Here is a 15,610-nt window from a genome sequence, read left to right as displayed (position 1 = left end):
CTGGGCCCTTAAGCAGTGGCCAAAAACAACTTTTATTATTTTCATTGTATTCTAGGCATGTTTTAGTTCACCCTAGTTGTTTCTAATAGAATCTACCTCCTTCTCTACATGCAAAGAACACTATATGCCTTAAGCAACTAAAAAAAAAAAAAAAAAAAAAAAAGAATTCAGGCTAGTTATGTAGGCATGAAATCATTACATTTAAGAGATCCTTACAAGCACCAGAGTTATCTCTACACATTTCTGACTCCCAAAATGAAATGAAAAATTAGATGAACAGTAAGCCATTTTGAAAAAGTAAGAGTGACTCTTCATATTATTTTCATGATAACCTCCTACTGGTACTTCTGTTGAAACAAGAAAACATGGTTGATCTAAGTCATAATTTTTATTGTTTTATCCCCTCCTCACCTTTTCTCATGCCTAGCACAATGTCTTTATGTGTTGTAGGCACTCAATAAATGTTGTTTTGTATGATTCTTAAGCATAATAGACAGGGAATTGGTCCCCGAACCCTTTATACTTCTATTTTCTATTCACTTATGGGTCCTTTCTGTCTGGTTTAAAATCTTCCTTGCTTTTGATATAAGGACTTATCTTTTATCATATTATCTTAATAGCTAAATAATTCATTCAGGGGATATAGGCAATATTTCCTCACATTCAATTTTTTAAAAAAATTAATGGAACACAGAAAAAAATATTTTGGTTGCCCATGACATGTTTGAAGTTTTTGAGGATATGTCATGTTTTAGGGCTAATTCCTACTGGCTTCCCCTGAAATAAGGAGTAGATTTCTGGTAGATGCCAGGAATGCAACCCAAATTTTCATCTGCTCTAAGAATTATACCATGCAACTTCCTTTCACATAGAAAAATATATCTTTTAGAGTATAAAGGGGAAAAGTACACTTTTCTTTTCTCTGATAACGTCTTAGGGTGCCACTTTGCAGTCGGAATTCACTCAATTGCTATTTGCCACCTACCCGAGGTAGCCTGATATTTTTTGAGCTTCCCTCTGTTTGCTACCCATATTTCTGCCAAGTAAAACCATCTGCTCTGGTTGGACAGTATCTAAATCTTATTCTGTTAGCATCAGAAACATAAAAGTTATTTTGCCTAGGTAAAGGAAAGATAGTAATTTTATTCATTCTATCTACTTAAATCAGCATCTGTATGCTTTCCCAAATTAGCAAAAACAAATATCCAAATGGCTGGAATAAGAGTCTGGGAATATGAGATTTCAGAGAAGTTGCTGACTTGCTGAGTAACAGCAGCTTCAGTGAGCAGAGTCAGAAGGGTTCCATTTGCTTTTATTTAGCAAGGCAATGACCCGTCCATGGGAACAGCCACTTGACATCCCACAGAGTGCCCCTATTGCTGAAGCAGCAATAATGGACACCCTTAGCTGAATGCACTTGCTGGTGTCTGGATAATTTATCCCTTTTCTAAACTAGAACACTCGCTTAGATTCTGGGGTGATCACAAACATTTAATACATATAGAAAAATTTCAACTTAATATACCTTGATTTTAGGTAGACTGAGGGACTCTCAGTTTGCAGATATCCACACTACACATGTGTCACCAGCAGAGAACATTCACCACTGGGTGGTATATAAATGAGCTACGTAACATTTCTTTGTCCCATGGCTACCATGTTTAAGTTATTTAGAGCCATCTAATTCAAATTAACCCTCCTTTTGATGGTAGCAACTGTCTGGATGAGTCTCTAGGGACTGTTTTGTTGTAAATCTGACTTCCTGGGACAGTGCTTGGGGCTCATAAGGCCACTTGAGAATGTAATAATATAGGGCTCAAAGGCCCAAAAGAGTATGCTTTACCCAGCTTACACCTTTAGCCACCATAGTAAAATGCCGGCTACATCTCGGAGGACTTCATAACTGAAGCTTCAAGCACTAACTTTTAGTTACTTGTGCAGTTCAGAAACTGCTCCTGTCTGATGAAAAGAGGATTAAAGGGAGATGACTTTTTCTTGACCATACATTGTCTTAATATGTCATTTTTATTAGCTTCCTGCTCCAATTTCCCTGAGTTTACTACATTAACACACACGGTACCTAGCATTGCTTTGTTTTGTGCATACATTTTATCTTTTCGTCTAAATAGTTAGCATATTATCTCTCTTACCTTGAGTTATTTGGATCATCACTTAATGCCTGCATGAATGTAGCATTAGTAATCACTCCTGGCAGACATATTTGAGTAACTGATACTTATAATGAGTTTTTTCTACCCTCAGCTTCACCTGACACTCAAAGAAGCTATAGTTTCTGTATTTTTTCTACTTTCCCATGAAATTTGTGTCTAAATGACATCATGTTCGGGTAAAATGTGATTCAAATGCTGACCCCACAGGCTGATGTTTCTTGCTTTGCAAATGGATCCTAATAGAAGTGGGAACTAGTGCTAGTGGAAAAGATATTCTCACTGCCAGTTGTATTCTACTACAAGGTCTAAGGCTTCAGAGACTCCAATGACAGCCACAAATCACCTGGCAACATCTGTTGTTTACAAGGACAACAAATTAAAGAAGACCAATTTTTTATGGAGACATGACAAAGTATGTAAAATTGTGACAATTTTATTTGGGCCACTTTTTCGTGGAAAAAGGAGGCAGCTAAATTTCTAAAAAATTTGGTGAAAATTATTTCACTCATGGTATATATTCTTGCATTTTTGTGTCACTTTTTATTGGAGATATAAAGTGTCTAGACATCTATTAAATGGCTCAACATACTGGCAGAGCTCTCCATAATAGTAGATAAAAGCTCAATACATATCTTTGGGGAAGTTTATTGTTAATGCCACAATTAATGATTAATTATAAATTATAGTAATTACCTACACCTTTTGGCAATCATGGAGTCTGCAAAAATATAACTAGAATGCCATTAGCCACAGAAATGCATAGGCTACTTTACCATGTTATCCTAGGAGGGCTCAAGCCAGCGCTTCTTTATTAGCTAGTTTTAGTATGTAATAAATAGTAGGTACATTTGTCAGACTTCTTATTGCTTTGTAGATAGACCAAGTTCAAATGCATTATCTTATTTGACCCTAATGTCAATCCCGTAATATTGCCTAATGCCAACCTTGTACCTCCAATTGCTAGGTGAGGAAACTAAAGCATTTAAATAATTTGTTATAGTTTGGTCATTTATTCACTCAAAATTGGTTAAGCGCCTACAGAGTGCCTGATGATGGAGATTCAAAAGCAGATGTCAAAGAATATTCTGCTGCATTGTGAGCTAGTGGCTGGGCAGGATCACAAATCCCCTGGCTCTCAATCTAGTACACTGTGCTACATTTCCCAGCCCTGTCATCCATCCTGGAAACTCTCACACCATGCAGCAAAACATGCTTTAGTGGCATTTTCAGAAACAAAATGCCAGGTTAGATGGATGTTTGATGTTTCACTAGATGGTATTTATGTGTTGCATTGTGTATTTTTATTCTCATTGTTGAATCCTGGGAGTATGCTTATTAAATGCAGCAAGTGCTGCTCAAGAAACATTATGTAGATTTCTGAACCCAGTTCTTACATAGACACACCATATTCTTTCATAGCCTGTGACATATGCAAATCAACAGGGCTTAAGCTTTTCCTGCTGTACCAAAGAACAGTTAAAAATTAGGGAGTTGATGGTGTTTCTTTAAGACCCCACCATCACCCCATATACAGTAGTGTATACACCTTGCCCCATCTTTGAATGAACAATAACTAATGAGACTCATTTGTTGCTAATTTGTACCATTAGAAATGGCACTTTGAATTGAGTACAAATAATAACTGCTAATTATTTGAGGTTAGGGAAATGAGCCAACTGACAACTTTTCTCTCCTACTCTGGAACTGATTAGTTTCCTTCTGATGGTTGTTCAGTTAGGAACCAAGGATAAAGGCATTAAAACATTCACAGCTGGAATTAAATGGCTTTGTAGATCTAAGGTTGTTTTAAAGCAACCAAACTGACAGATACAAAACCAATGCTTAACTTGCAACAAAGCTAGCATGTGGAAGCCAAAGGAGTATCTAGGCAGAGAGGACAACAGTTTACCTCTGTGGAAAGTCCCCTCTTCAAATTTTCCCCTTATTATGGCTAATCCTTACTTTGCAAAAATTAGGATTCTTTGATTTAAGCAATAGAAATTGACTGGCTAGTCGGATATATAAAGCAGGTGGTCCATTGGAAGAATATGAAATAACACTGAATTGAAGGAAAACAAACAGAAAAACTTTACTTCAGCAAGTACACAAGCCCCGTATCTCTGGATATCCAAATAATAACCTCAAATAATTAGTGGCAAAAACTAGTGAAGAATAATGGTCCTTTTAGGTGGTTACCCTTTCACGATGTGTACTAAGCATTGCTGCTGAACAAATCACTTCAAAATCATGAGCATAAAATAATAGTTATTCTTTATTTTGCACAAGTGGGGAAGTCAGCTGATTCAGGCTGAATTTCTTGAGGTGACTCTTCTCCTAGGGTTTCCAGATTTGACAAGTAAAAATAAAGGATGCCCAGTTAAATTTGGATTTGGGACAAACAACAAATAATCTTGCTTATAAATGTGTCTCATACAATATTTAGAACACATTTATACTAAAAAAGCATTTGTTATTTGTCAAAAATTTATACTTAACTGGGTACACTATTTTATCTGACAATTCTGTCTGGCATCTCCCATCCTTCTCCTGGGATGAAGAGGCTCAGCTGAGCATGTTCTTCTCGTGGCAACGGCAGAGGCATAAGCACAAGTGAATTCAATGGTGCCAGCACTTTTCAAAACTATGCTTGTGTTCCAGATGCTGACATCCTGTTGGCAAAAGCAAGTAACATGGCCCAGGAATGAAGAAGTATGTCACCCTCTGTAGGAGGGCATGGATGTGGCAAAGGATGGGGATAGAGGGAGGAGTACAGATTTGAGGCCATTAACACAGTCTGCCAACAAGAGATTTAAGTCAGTTTCATCCTCTTTTGAATCATTCCTCATAGAAACCAAGTTCCAAGGGGGGATGTCTGAATGGTCCAGCTTAGGTCGTGTACCCACTCCTTGTCCAAGAATTGGTCACTTGATTAAGAGTCCCAACAAACCAATAGCTGTGGGTGAACAGTGGTTTTTCCAAAGAAAAACCAGGATGTCTTACCAGAAGAAAGAGGCTTGGATTCTGGGCAAGTAAATCGTATATGTCTATTCCACTTATGTCCCTGACTTTGACTCCATTTCCACTTTTTGGCATAGACTACATAAGAAATGTTAGTCTATACAAAAAGAAGAAGGGATGATTTGTGAACCTAGAGAACTGTACAAACAACTCTGGACAGTCAACTCTGGGTCCGTAAGAGTCAGGGCAGACCCTGGAGATCTGGCAGAGGGTGGATAAAGGAACTACAAAGATAATAAGGAGGGACAGAAAAACAGGTGGCAGAGCCAGACTGACTGTGTCATGATCTTACTTAAGGCTGCCCCATTGCACAGCTGAGGGAGTCTATATTATTAGGTGCACCTAGATTTTGGCATTATTTCAGAAATCACCATTAAATTTTTACTAAATAGAAAAAAAATATGTAGGCCCAATGCAATGGCTCGTGCCTGTAATCTCGGCACTTTGAGAGGTCAGGGTAGAAGAATCGCTTGAGCCCAGGAGTCTGAGGATGCAGTGAACTATGATCACACCAATGCGCACAGAAAAACAAAAGAAAGAAATGTGTATTTTTTAATGCAGAATTTATGTGCATTTCAATAAAGAATATTACCCATTTAATAATTCAGATTTTAAAATTAACACATAATAGTGTGGTATCCAAAAAATTAATGATATATTTTTAAAATATTTTGGTTGAATTATTTAGCATGGTAAGTAAGGTCTATATTTACATGTTTCCCAGAAATACTGGGCTGGCGAGGTTGGTAGCACTTTATAGGGTGATTCTGAAAACCGAAAGAGTGTATGCACTTTACATCATTCAACAAATGGTATTGTGGACATTGGCTAAAAAATTATAGGGAGGAAAAAACTCTGATTATTTCTCATACCAGAAATAAATTCCATATGATTTAAAGAATTCAATATAAAAAAAAACAACTAAAATAAAAAGAAGAAATCGATATAAGTATTTAACTGTTCTTATGTTGGAGAAGCATTATTTATGCACAAAAGCGATGGAAGAAATAATAAAAGAGCAATCAATAGATACAACAACAAGGAAGCTTTAAACTTCAGCAAAACAAAAATAATCATAAAAGTAAGAGCCAAAGAATAAATTGTAAATATTACTACATGACAACAAAAGGTCAATTCCTTACAATATAAGTAGCTCTCATTAATCAGTAAGAAAAACAAAATAATCCAGACAAATGTAGTTATCACTGAAACTGAATAGATTGAAAACATTGAATAAATGGTTCATGGCATTATGTATAGGAAAATATAATAAATCACACTAATAGTCTGTAAATAAGAATTGTTAAGGGATTGTCTAGAAAGAAAAAGAAACACTACACAGAGTACTATGATGTTCCAAGAATTCAGCATAAATCAATATTACAGTGATTTTGAAAAATAAACAACTTACGTTTGCTGATTCAAATAAGAGTATTATGTTAAACAGTACTTTCTAGGCAGTCATTCCTACTGAGAATTAAAATAAAGAAAAAATACCATCTCTACCACTTTTGCGGAAGTGAATATGATCTAGAGGAAGAGTAAAGTTTGTGAAACATACAAATTGTAGGTTTTGGTTCTAGCTGTATTATTCATTAGCTATGTGATACTTACCCATTTTTGTCCCCTTTGCCCACATGTGGGAAATGGTAGTAGTAGTAGTAATAATGATAATAATAATAATAATAATAATAATACATTTTAATTCCCAGGATTTTTATAAAGATTTTATAGGGTAATAGAATAACATTTTTGAATTGCCACCTGATGTTATTGGTGATTATCTAAACTTAATTCTATGGAGGGCTATGGGAAACTAGGAAAGAAATAGTAAACTATTACACTAAGAAAGGTATATCTATATCTATCTATCTACTTCTCCCTCCTCACAGAAAAAGAAACAAAGACGTTAAAACTCAGAAAAGCCTGTAGTTGAAGAAGTTAGACACCAAGTTCTTCTTGGTTCCTATGTTCCTGAAATATACAGACACTCCTCTGCCTCATGGTTAATGTTTCTTATTAAGAGTCAAATAAGTTGATAGTGAAATAGATGACTAAAGGGATAGCTAAATAAATATTGATAAGAGCTCTATTTTACTGGTTCAAAATGAAAACTTATTCCTGTCTGACAAAAATTCTGTGAGATACCTTTCTTGAGTGAAGTGAAGAGTTGGGAAAAACTAAGTGAATTTTTTCCAAGCACTTTTTGAGCCCCTACTATGTTCTAAGCACCATGCTCTGTAAGATTCAGTGGTTTAGAAAACACTGTGTGCATCTTACAGTTTAGTGAAAGATAAAGGGAAGTAACCCAGCTGTCACGATTCAGTGCTGTGAGGGTGAGACACAGGGCATTTCACCCAATATGGCCTCCGGACTGGGGCATGAGGTGAGAACACAGCGGGGCATTTCACCCAGTGTGGATCCAGGAGCAGAGTGGGAGGCAGGGTGGGGAATGACAGGAAAGTCGTTTGCAAACAAGTAAGGAGACAAGCTGATGAGCTGAAATTTGAAAGGGGAAGGAGGGTAATTGCATGAAGAATTGAAAGAATATTTCATGTAGGAAGAAATATAATGTCAAATGCCAGAGTGTGAGGAGACCACATTTCAGAAGCCAAAATTTGCCTGATCCCACCAGATGATGCGATGCAAATGGAGTAGGAAATGAGGCTGGAGAGATAAGCAGGGCCAGTCATGAATGACCTATTAAACCGTATTTAAAAGTTTGGATTTTATCTTGCGGACAGTGAGATTAATCAAGAGATATTATATTCACATTTGCAATTTAGGAAAAAAATATCTGATTGTAGTGTGGTGAATGTGTGGCAGTGAGCATGAAGAGAGGAAGGCTAGAGACAAACCATTTTTTTTTTTTTTTTTTTTTGAGACGGAGTCTCGCTCTGTCCCCCAGGCTGGAGTGCAGTGGCGTGATCTCGGCTCACTGCAAGCTCTGCCTCCTGGGTTCACGCCATTCTCCTGCCTCAGCTTCCCGAGTAGCTGGGACTACAGGCGCCCACCACCACGCCCAGCTAATTTTTTTTTTTTTTTTTTTTTTTTAGTAGAGATTGGGTTTCACCCTGTTAGCCAGGATGGTCTCGATCTCCTGACCTTGTGATCCGCCCACCTCGGCCTCCCAAAGTGCTGGGATTACAGGCGTGAGCCACCGCGCCTGGCCGAAACCATTTTTAATATTTTCTCATTTCAGTAATTTAGGCCCTCCCAGAAAGAAATGTTGATGTCTGAAACAAGGTTAGTGGGATTAGGGACTGGGAGTAAAGAATAAATCTGATATGTGTATATACATATATATAGAGAGAGACAAAGACATATGTATATATACACATATATATATGTATATATACATCACACATATAAAATTGATCCTCCATACATGACATAAACCACAGAATATGACATAAACCACAGAACATGAGGATCAATTTTTTATGAGTGTGATGAAGGGGAGAGAGCAGTCAAGGGAGACGCTTTGCTTTGTTTGCTTAGACAATTCTGCCTGATGACACTGTTAACTAAGATAATAAAACACAGGTGTTTTGTGGGAATGAAGGTAATGACTTTAGTCCTGAGTTTGTTGAAACTTGGGTGTCTGTGAGGCAAACAATAGGGATACAGAATAGTCCATTGGCATGTAGGTATAACAATCATGAAAAATATCTGGGCTGCAGGTGGTGATTGCTTTAGCTTCTGAAGCTAGAAAATAGGTCAGATCCTTCAATGAATGTATAGATTGAGATGAAGACAGAGGTAAGTGATCAAACTCTTAAATACAGTTAAGAAAGGACAAGGTAAGCTTAAGAGTTAATCTGAGAAGGCTGACTACAAGGATAAGAGGAAAAACAGTTAAGTTTGGTGTCCTAGAAACCAAGGGAAATAAAAAATAACAACTGGAAGGAGCATCAACAGAGCCAAATACTTCAGAGAAAAACAAGATAACAGAAATTGTCCATAGACCTAGAAACAATATGATAATTGGTGAGCCTCCTGACAGTAATTTCATCTGAGGTTAAGGAGAGAATCCAGATTGCACTGAAGGTTGAAGTGTGGATGGGAGATGATGATGTGGTGTAGAACAATTCCCTCAAGAGATTTGGAAAGAGAGATTGAAAGTAAATAAGATGGGAAAAAAATAAAAAATAAAAAAGGGACACATGTTCTCAGGGTCTCCTGAAAGCTGTGTCACAGGAAAAAAGAAAAAAAAAAGAAGTTAATAAGAGTTTAGGGAGAAATTTCTTTTGAAAGCAAAAAAGACTGCATCATATGTACATGCTTATGGGAAGAAGCTAGTACAAAATAAAGTATGAAAACAAATGATGGAGTAAGACCCATTGAAAGTGATGCAGAGGCACATGGGATACACTGATACAACGTGGTTGCATTCCTAACTATTCAGCACAAACACTTTCTGTATCTCCAGTCTCTGAGTCTCAGTACTTGAATAGATTGTCCTTAATTAGGAGATGCAGTGTGGTTTGGTGGCCAGAACATAGCCCTGCAGTCAATTATTCTAGATTTTATTCTCAAGTTTATCAGTACCTGTCTATGTGAAATTGAACAAGTGGCTTAACTGGTGTGACATGTAAATGCAAAGTCTTTGCTGTATCTCCTTTTATTTAAAAGAGAGAGAGAGAGAGAGATTGTGAGTCAATTGTACCACAGGTAATAATTCTCTGGGATTTTTTTTTTTGTTGTGGATTTTTTTTCTGTTTTATAAATTTGCATGGTTTTATATTAGGGATATAGAGCCTTTTTTATCAGAACATATGTATATTTCTTCTTACACTGTGTCCTGCATTGCAATTCACATGTAACTACAACTTTAGTAATGCGGACTCTTAGAATTACTATATAGCTTTTGATGATAGGTTTTGGATTGTTGAGGATGGCACCTAGTATGTCCACATTATGTTCTGAAACACTGTCATTGATTTATAGTTCATTGCAGTTGTTTTGAAGATGTTCAGAGCACTAGCCTACTTACCTGGGAATTAGTAACTAACTGTGAACTTGAAATAATGGAATAATTGGACATTCAGGAGCTCTGAATTCTAAGTCCAGCCATTGTTCTTGGTGGGCTCATCCTTAACAAGCCATTATTTTTCTCTGTGTCTGATATTCTTCCCTGTAAAATGTATATGATCTTTCAGGTTTTCACTGCCAAAGTCTGTGAGAACATATTGCAAGACAGTGTGTGAATATGAGAAAATGACCCTTAACCCCAATAGCTAAAAGGAGGATTAGGAACTCTGTAAATAGAGATTGCTAAATATTTGGAATCAACTACAGTCTGCTGCCATTGGGTTTGACTGGTAATGACCGGTCCCCTACCCAGAGGCCCTACAAGAGTGGAATGCTGAGGTGGAGAGAGTCCTCATCCTGCTTCCTCCTTGTGACACTCTGAACCAGTCAGTTGCCCAAGTACCATCAGTGTCTGCTAATGAAGATTTGCAGGGATCGTTTGGCTGTCAGGTGCTTGCTTCTGCAAGCAGAAAATGTTCCTGTTTTATTCGTCACTACACAGAGTCCCTAATGGGCAGTAAGAATGAGAAAAGATACAATTCATTATTGAACTCCTTCGTGCTCTTTTGTCCTCCTCCTTCCCCCAGACACATACTTTCTCAGGGACAGCCTAAACAAGTGAGTAAAAAAAAGAAATTCACAGTCAAACAATAAACCCTGCTATTTGTAATCAGTGCATAACCTCTGTGATGAAATCTGTGAGTAATTCACTCCCCACTTAAGCCTACCGACGTGTGATCTAATGTTGCCACCCTGAACACTAATGAAGGAAGTCAGACGGCAGTACAGCTTGCCCTTGGGGACTCATTTCTCACATCACCAAAAACTAATTTCTGTTGTTTTCAGCCATCTGGTAGCCTGGGTTGTGAAGATGAAGTTTCATTCAAGTAGTGCTTATGAGCAAAGGCCCAGAATTGGCTGGGATTCAAACTCATTTTCTGCCCCTCACCTAGCCCCCTCTATGCCTCAGTTTCCTACCCATAAATAAAAACTTCATAGGATATCATTTCTTTATTATAAGAAGTTATTGAAGTAATATTTGTTAAATACTCTATGTTGGGTTTTAGGTATAATAAATGTTTAATTAAAGCTAGCTATTAATTACATTGTTAGTAGTAGTGGTGTTGGAAGTACTGGAATAGTATTTTTGAATGTCTACCTGTCTGTGACATAGGCCTTATTAATTCACGTTTTAAGTTCTAAGATACTTCATGCAGCCTGTTATACACAAAGATGATATTTAAATGCTTTCTATCGTGGTGATTAATACATGTTCATTATGTTGCTAGATTATAAGTAACCAGGTATTGCCACAGCTTAATAATACAGTAATGTAATCTTACGCTAAATAGCATTGTTTTTCTTTTGCTGGTACTTGGAGAAGACATTGGATTATATTTATTTATACATACAAAAGAAAATACATTTAAATAATAATATTAATTTGCATAAATGTGCATGCTGTCTAATATCTAAATAAGGTCCGTTCTAGTATTTTTAAAAGCTAAGATATTTTCATCATACTACTTTGTGTATTTCCTGCAGCACTCAAATGGCCATTGTGAAGGGTGTTCTTACCTTCTAGTAGTGCTTTAGGAAAACTTATGGATTTGGTAAGCAGATGACAAGCATGGGTCTTAAAAGCACCCTACTTCTTAACACAGAAATTCAAATTAAGTTATAAAACCTTGAATTTGCCACTTCCAGTTGTATGGCTACAAGCCTAATCTTACTGACATGGTTACATATTCCATTTCCTTTTGTTTTCACAGTCCCACCAAAGATCTCCAACATCTCCTCGGATGTCACTGTGAATGAGGGCAGCAATGTGACTCTGGTCTGCATGGCCAATGGCCGTCCTGAACCTGTTATCACCTGGAGACACCTTACACCAACTGGTAAGCAATACTCCAGGTTCCAATATGCCACATACTGTTTGTTTAAAATATGCTCATGCTCCTGAAATTCTGTTGAATCAGAAATTTCAATTCAATTCAGAATCAGAATTGAAATTCTGTTGAATCAGAAGGGCATGCATGTATCTTGTTATTAAAATACTAACAGAATGGCAACATAGGTCTTATTTAGGGTCCTCATGGTCTTTGCTAATATGTTAATCTCTATAAAGTTTACAATCATTGTACTGAATATGTATGTAGATCTATCTATCATCTGTCTGTCTGTCTGTCTGTCTGTCTGTCTATCTATCTATCTATCTATCTGTAAAATTTCAGTTTCAATAGAACACCCCCCTGCCCCCACAATGCAACAAATACAGATCATTAAATGGCTTGATATTATATGTAAAATACATGCCAGTTTGGTGATTGAGTGTCTTGGGGCAATATTTTGTCTGAATTAATATTACATAGTTGTTTGTTTGTATGTTTGTTTGCTTTGCTTTGCTTTGAACTACAGTTTTCTAACTTGTAGCACCTTGTGAAGAAATCTATCAAGAAAATACAGAATTGTTTCTGACTTTTATTGTCCTGCCCTTGGCATCTGGTTCTGTGCATCAGACACGGACTAAGCTGCATGAACTCATTATGAGTCCCAGCTATTGATACTAATTCAGTCAAAATCAGAAACTCATTTCCCAGGAATGTCTTCAACATCCTTTCTTTCCCCCTCTCACCACCATCGCCACAAAAAGGTTCCCAGGCCTCCTGCTTTTTGAACTTTATTTAAATGTTTGAGCAAATTATTTAAGATTAGGTACATACATACTCCTCTACCCTACCAATTACATTTTCTGGTATGCAAAACTATGTCTTGTCAAATAACACAGTCTTTATAGAATGTAGCCTTCTATTTAAATCTTCCAGAAAGATAGGCAATAGGTCAATTATTCTTATAAAATATTATTGATTTTGTAGAGAACCCACAAATTTAACTGATTTATATCTTATAGTCACTTAACATTTTCTCATGTAACTAGAGATTTGTTACAACATATTCATTTTTAAATGAACACCATTAAAGTATTATGCAAGACTAGATGTATGTACAACAGGAGCTAAACTGAGACATTTCTAAAAGACCAGGATAGTGTTTGGTTATAATGTCTTTAAAACTATCTGTATTTTGTGGTGTGAAAAGATGGGTCCTCTGTCTGATGTTAGATCCCAAATTAATTTCTCAAGTAAAATTTGGATCAATGTATAGAATGGTTTTATATTTAGGCAGGTATTCTTATTAAAGGCCTCTATTTTCTTGAGAAAGTGTCACTCAAAACCCATCCTTATTAACACAAGCAATTTCTCATTTATTGATAATATATACATGAGACACTTATTTGGGAGAGCAATCTTTCTTTTTTACTTGCATTTCTTCTTCTTCTTCTTCTTATTATTATTATACTTTAAGTTTTAGGGTACATGTGCACAATGTGCAGGTTGGCTACATATGTATCCATGTGCCATGTTGGTGTGCTGCACCCATTAACTCGTCATTTAGCATTAGGTATATCTCCTAATGCTGTCCCTCCCCGCTCCCCCCACCCCACAACAGTCCCCGGAGTGTGATGTGCCCCTTCCTGTGTCCATGTGTTCTCATTGTTCAATTGCCACCTATGAGTGAGAACATGCGGTGTTTGGCTTTTTGTCCTTGTGATAGTTTACTGAGAATGATGGTTTCCAGTTTCATCCATGTCCCTACAAAGGACATGAACTCATCATTTTTTATGGCTGCATAGTATTCCATGGTGTATATGTGCCACATTTTCTTAATCCAGTCTATCGTTGTTGGACATTTGGGTTGGTTCCAACTCTTTGCTATTGTGAATAGTGCTGCAATAAACATATGTGTGCATGTGTCTTTATAGCAGCATGATTTATAGTCCTTTGGGTATATACCCAGTAATGGGATGGCTGGATCAAATGGTATTTCTAGTTCTATATCCCTGAGGAATCGCCACACTGACTTCCACAATGGTTGAACTAGTTTACAGTCCCACCAACAGTGTAAAAGTGTTCCTATTTCTCCACATCCTCTCCAGCACCTGTTGTTTCCTGACTTTTTAATGATGGCCATTCTAACTGGTATGAGATGGTATCTCATTGTGGTTTTGATTTGCATTTCTCTGATGGCCAGTGATGATGAGCGTTTTTTCATGTGTTTTTTGGCTGCATAAATGTCTTCTTTTGAGAAGTGTCTGTTCATGTCCTTCACCCACTTTTTGATGGGGTTGTTTGTTTTTTTCTTATAAATTTGAGTTCATTGTAGATTCTGGATATTAGCCCTTTGTCAGATGAGTAGGTTGCGAAAATTTTCTCCCATTCTGTAGGTTGCCTGTTCACTCTCATGGTAGTTTCTTTTGCTGTGCAGAAGCTCTTTAGTTTAATTAGATCAATTTAATTATATCAAATTTGTCAATTTTGGCTTTTGTTGCCATTGCTTTTGGTGTTTTAGACATGAAGTCCTTGCCCATGCCTATGTCCTGAATGGTATTGCCTAGGTTTTCTTCTAGGGTTTTTATGGTTTTAGGTCTAACATGTAGGTCTTTAATCCATCTTGAATTAATTTTTGTATAAGGTGTAAGGAAGGGATCCAGTTTCAGCTTTCTACATATGGCTAGCCAGTTTTCCCAGCACCATTTATTAAATAGGGAATCCTTTTCCCATTGCTTATTTTTGTCAGGTTTGTCAAAGAAAGATCAGATAGTTGTAGACATGCAGCATTATTTCTGAGGGCTCTGTTCTGATCCATTGATCTATGTCTCTGTTGTGGTACCAGTACCATGCTGTTTTGGTTACTGTAGCCTTGTAGTATAGTTTGAAGTCAGGTAGCGTGATGCCTCCAGCTTTGTTCTTTTGGCTTAGGATTGACTTGGCAATGCGGGCTCTGTTTTGGTTTGGGAGAGCAATCTTAAACTCATTGACTCGCATACTTATTTTAGACCTCATAAGGAAAAAAAAAATGTATAAAGGATTGTCTTGAGTATGAACGTGCAGATAGATATTATATCTTTCCCTTGGAATGAATTAAACCTTCAGAGCACATTCTACTTGGATGGCATTGTGTTGGCTCCAATCCCATGCCACCTACCCCTGTCCCAAGTAGCATTGCTTTTACTGAATAGCAATTTGGTATAGAAGCTATTGGCTCATATTTAAGGATGTTATAAAAGACAGCTTCTAAAATCATTGTGTTTATTGTAATGTTGTAATTGAGAGATTGTTAATTGTTTTACATAGTTTTCCTTTGAAAAGACCATTTGAGGAAATTTGTTTCATTTTTCAATATCTCTACTTTCTTTTTTCCTAAGCAATCATTTGCTTTTTAAGAAAGAAAGGACCCAGTGAATTTTCATAAGTGATTGTATGTATGTCCTTTATTGTTTGACTGTTTGTTAGTAAACTTAGAGCCAAATTTATGGACCATCTGTA

General features: G+C 36.8%; 1 protein-coding gene across 2 annotated transcripts in view; it reads left to right on the top strand.

Moving 5' to 3' along the window:
* Positions 1-15,610, top strand: part of LSAMP (limbic system associated membrane protein) — a 646,019-nt gene that overhangs the window by 411,562 nt on the left and 218,847 nt on the right. For both annotated transcript variants that reach the window (XM_055259228.2, XM_055259226.2), the window contains exon 3: positions 11,996-12,121. In XM_055259228.2, the coding sequence (XP_055115203.1) occupies positions 11,996-12,121 (126 nt within the window). The remainder of the gene's footprint in view (positions 1-11,995; positions 12,122-15,610) is intronic.

Source organism: Symphalangus syndactylus, chromosome 21 (assembly GCF_028878055.3).
Source record: "Symphalangus syndactylus isolate Jambi chromosome 21, NHGRI_mSymSyn1-v2.1_pri, whole genome shotgun sequence".
In the NCBI taxonomy this organism is placed as follows: domain Eukaryota; kingdom Metazoa; phylum Chordata; class Mammalia; order Primates; family Hylobatidae; genus Symphalangus; species Symphalangus syndactylus.
Note: the sequence above shows the minus strand (reverse complement) of the source record. Positions and strands in the feature narration are given on the sequence as shown.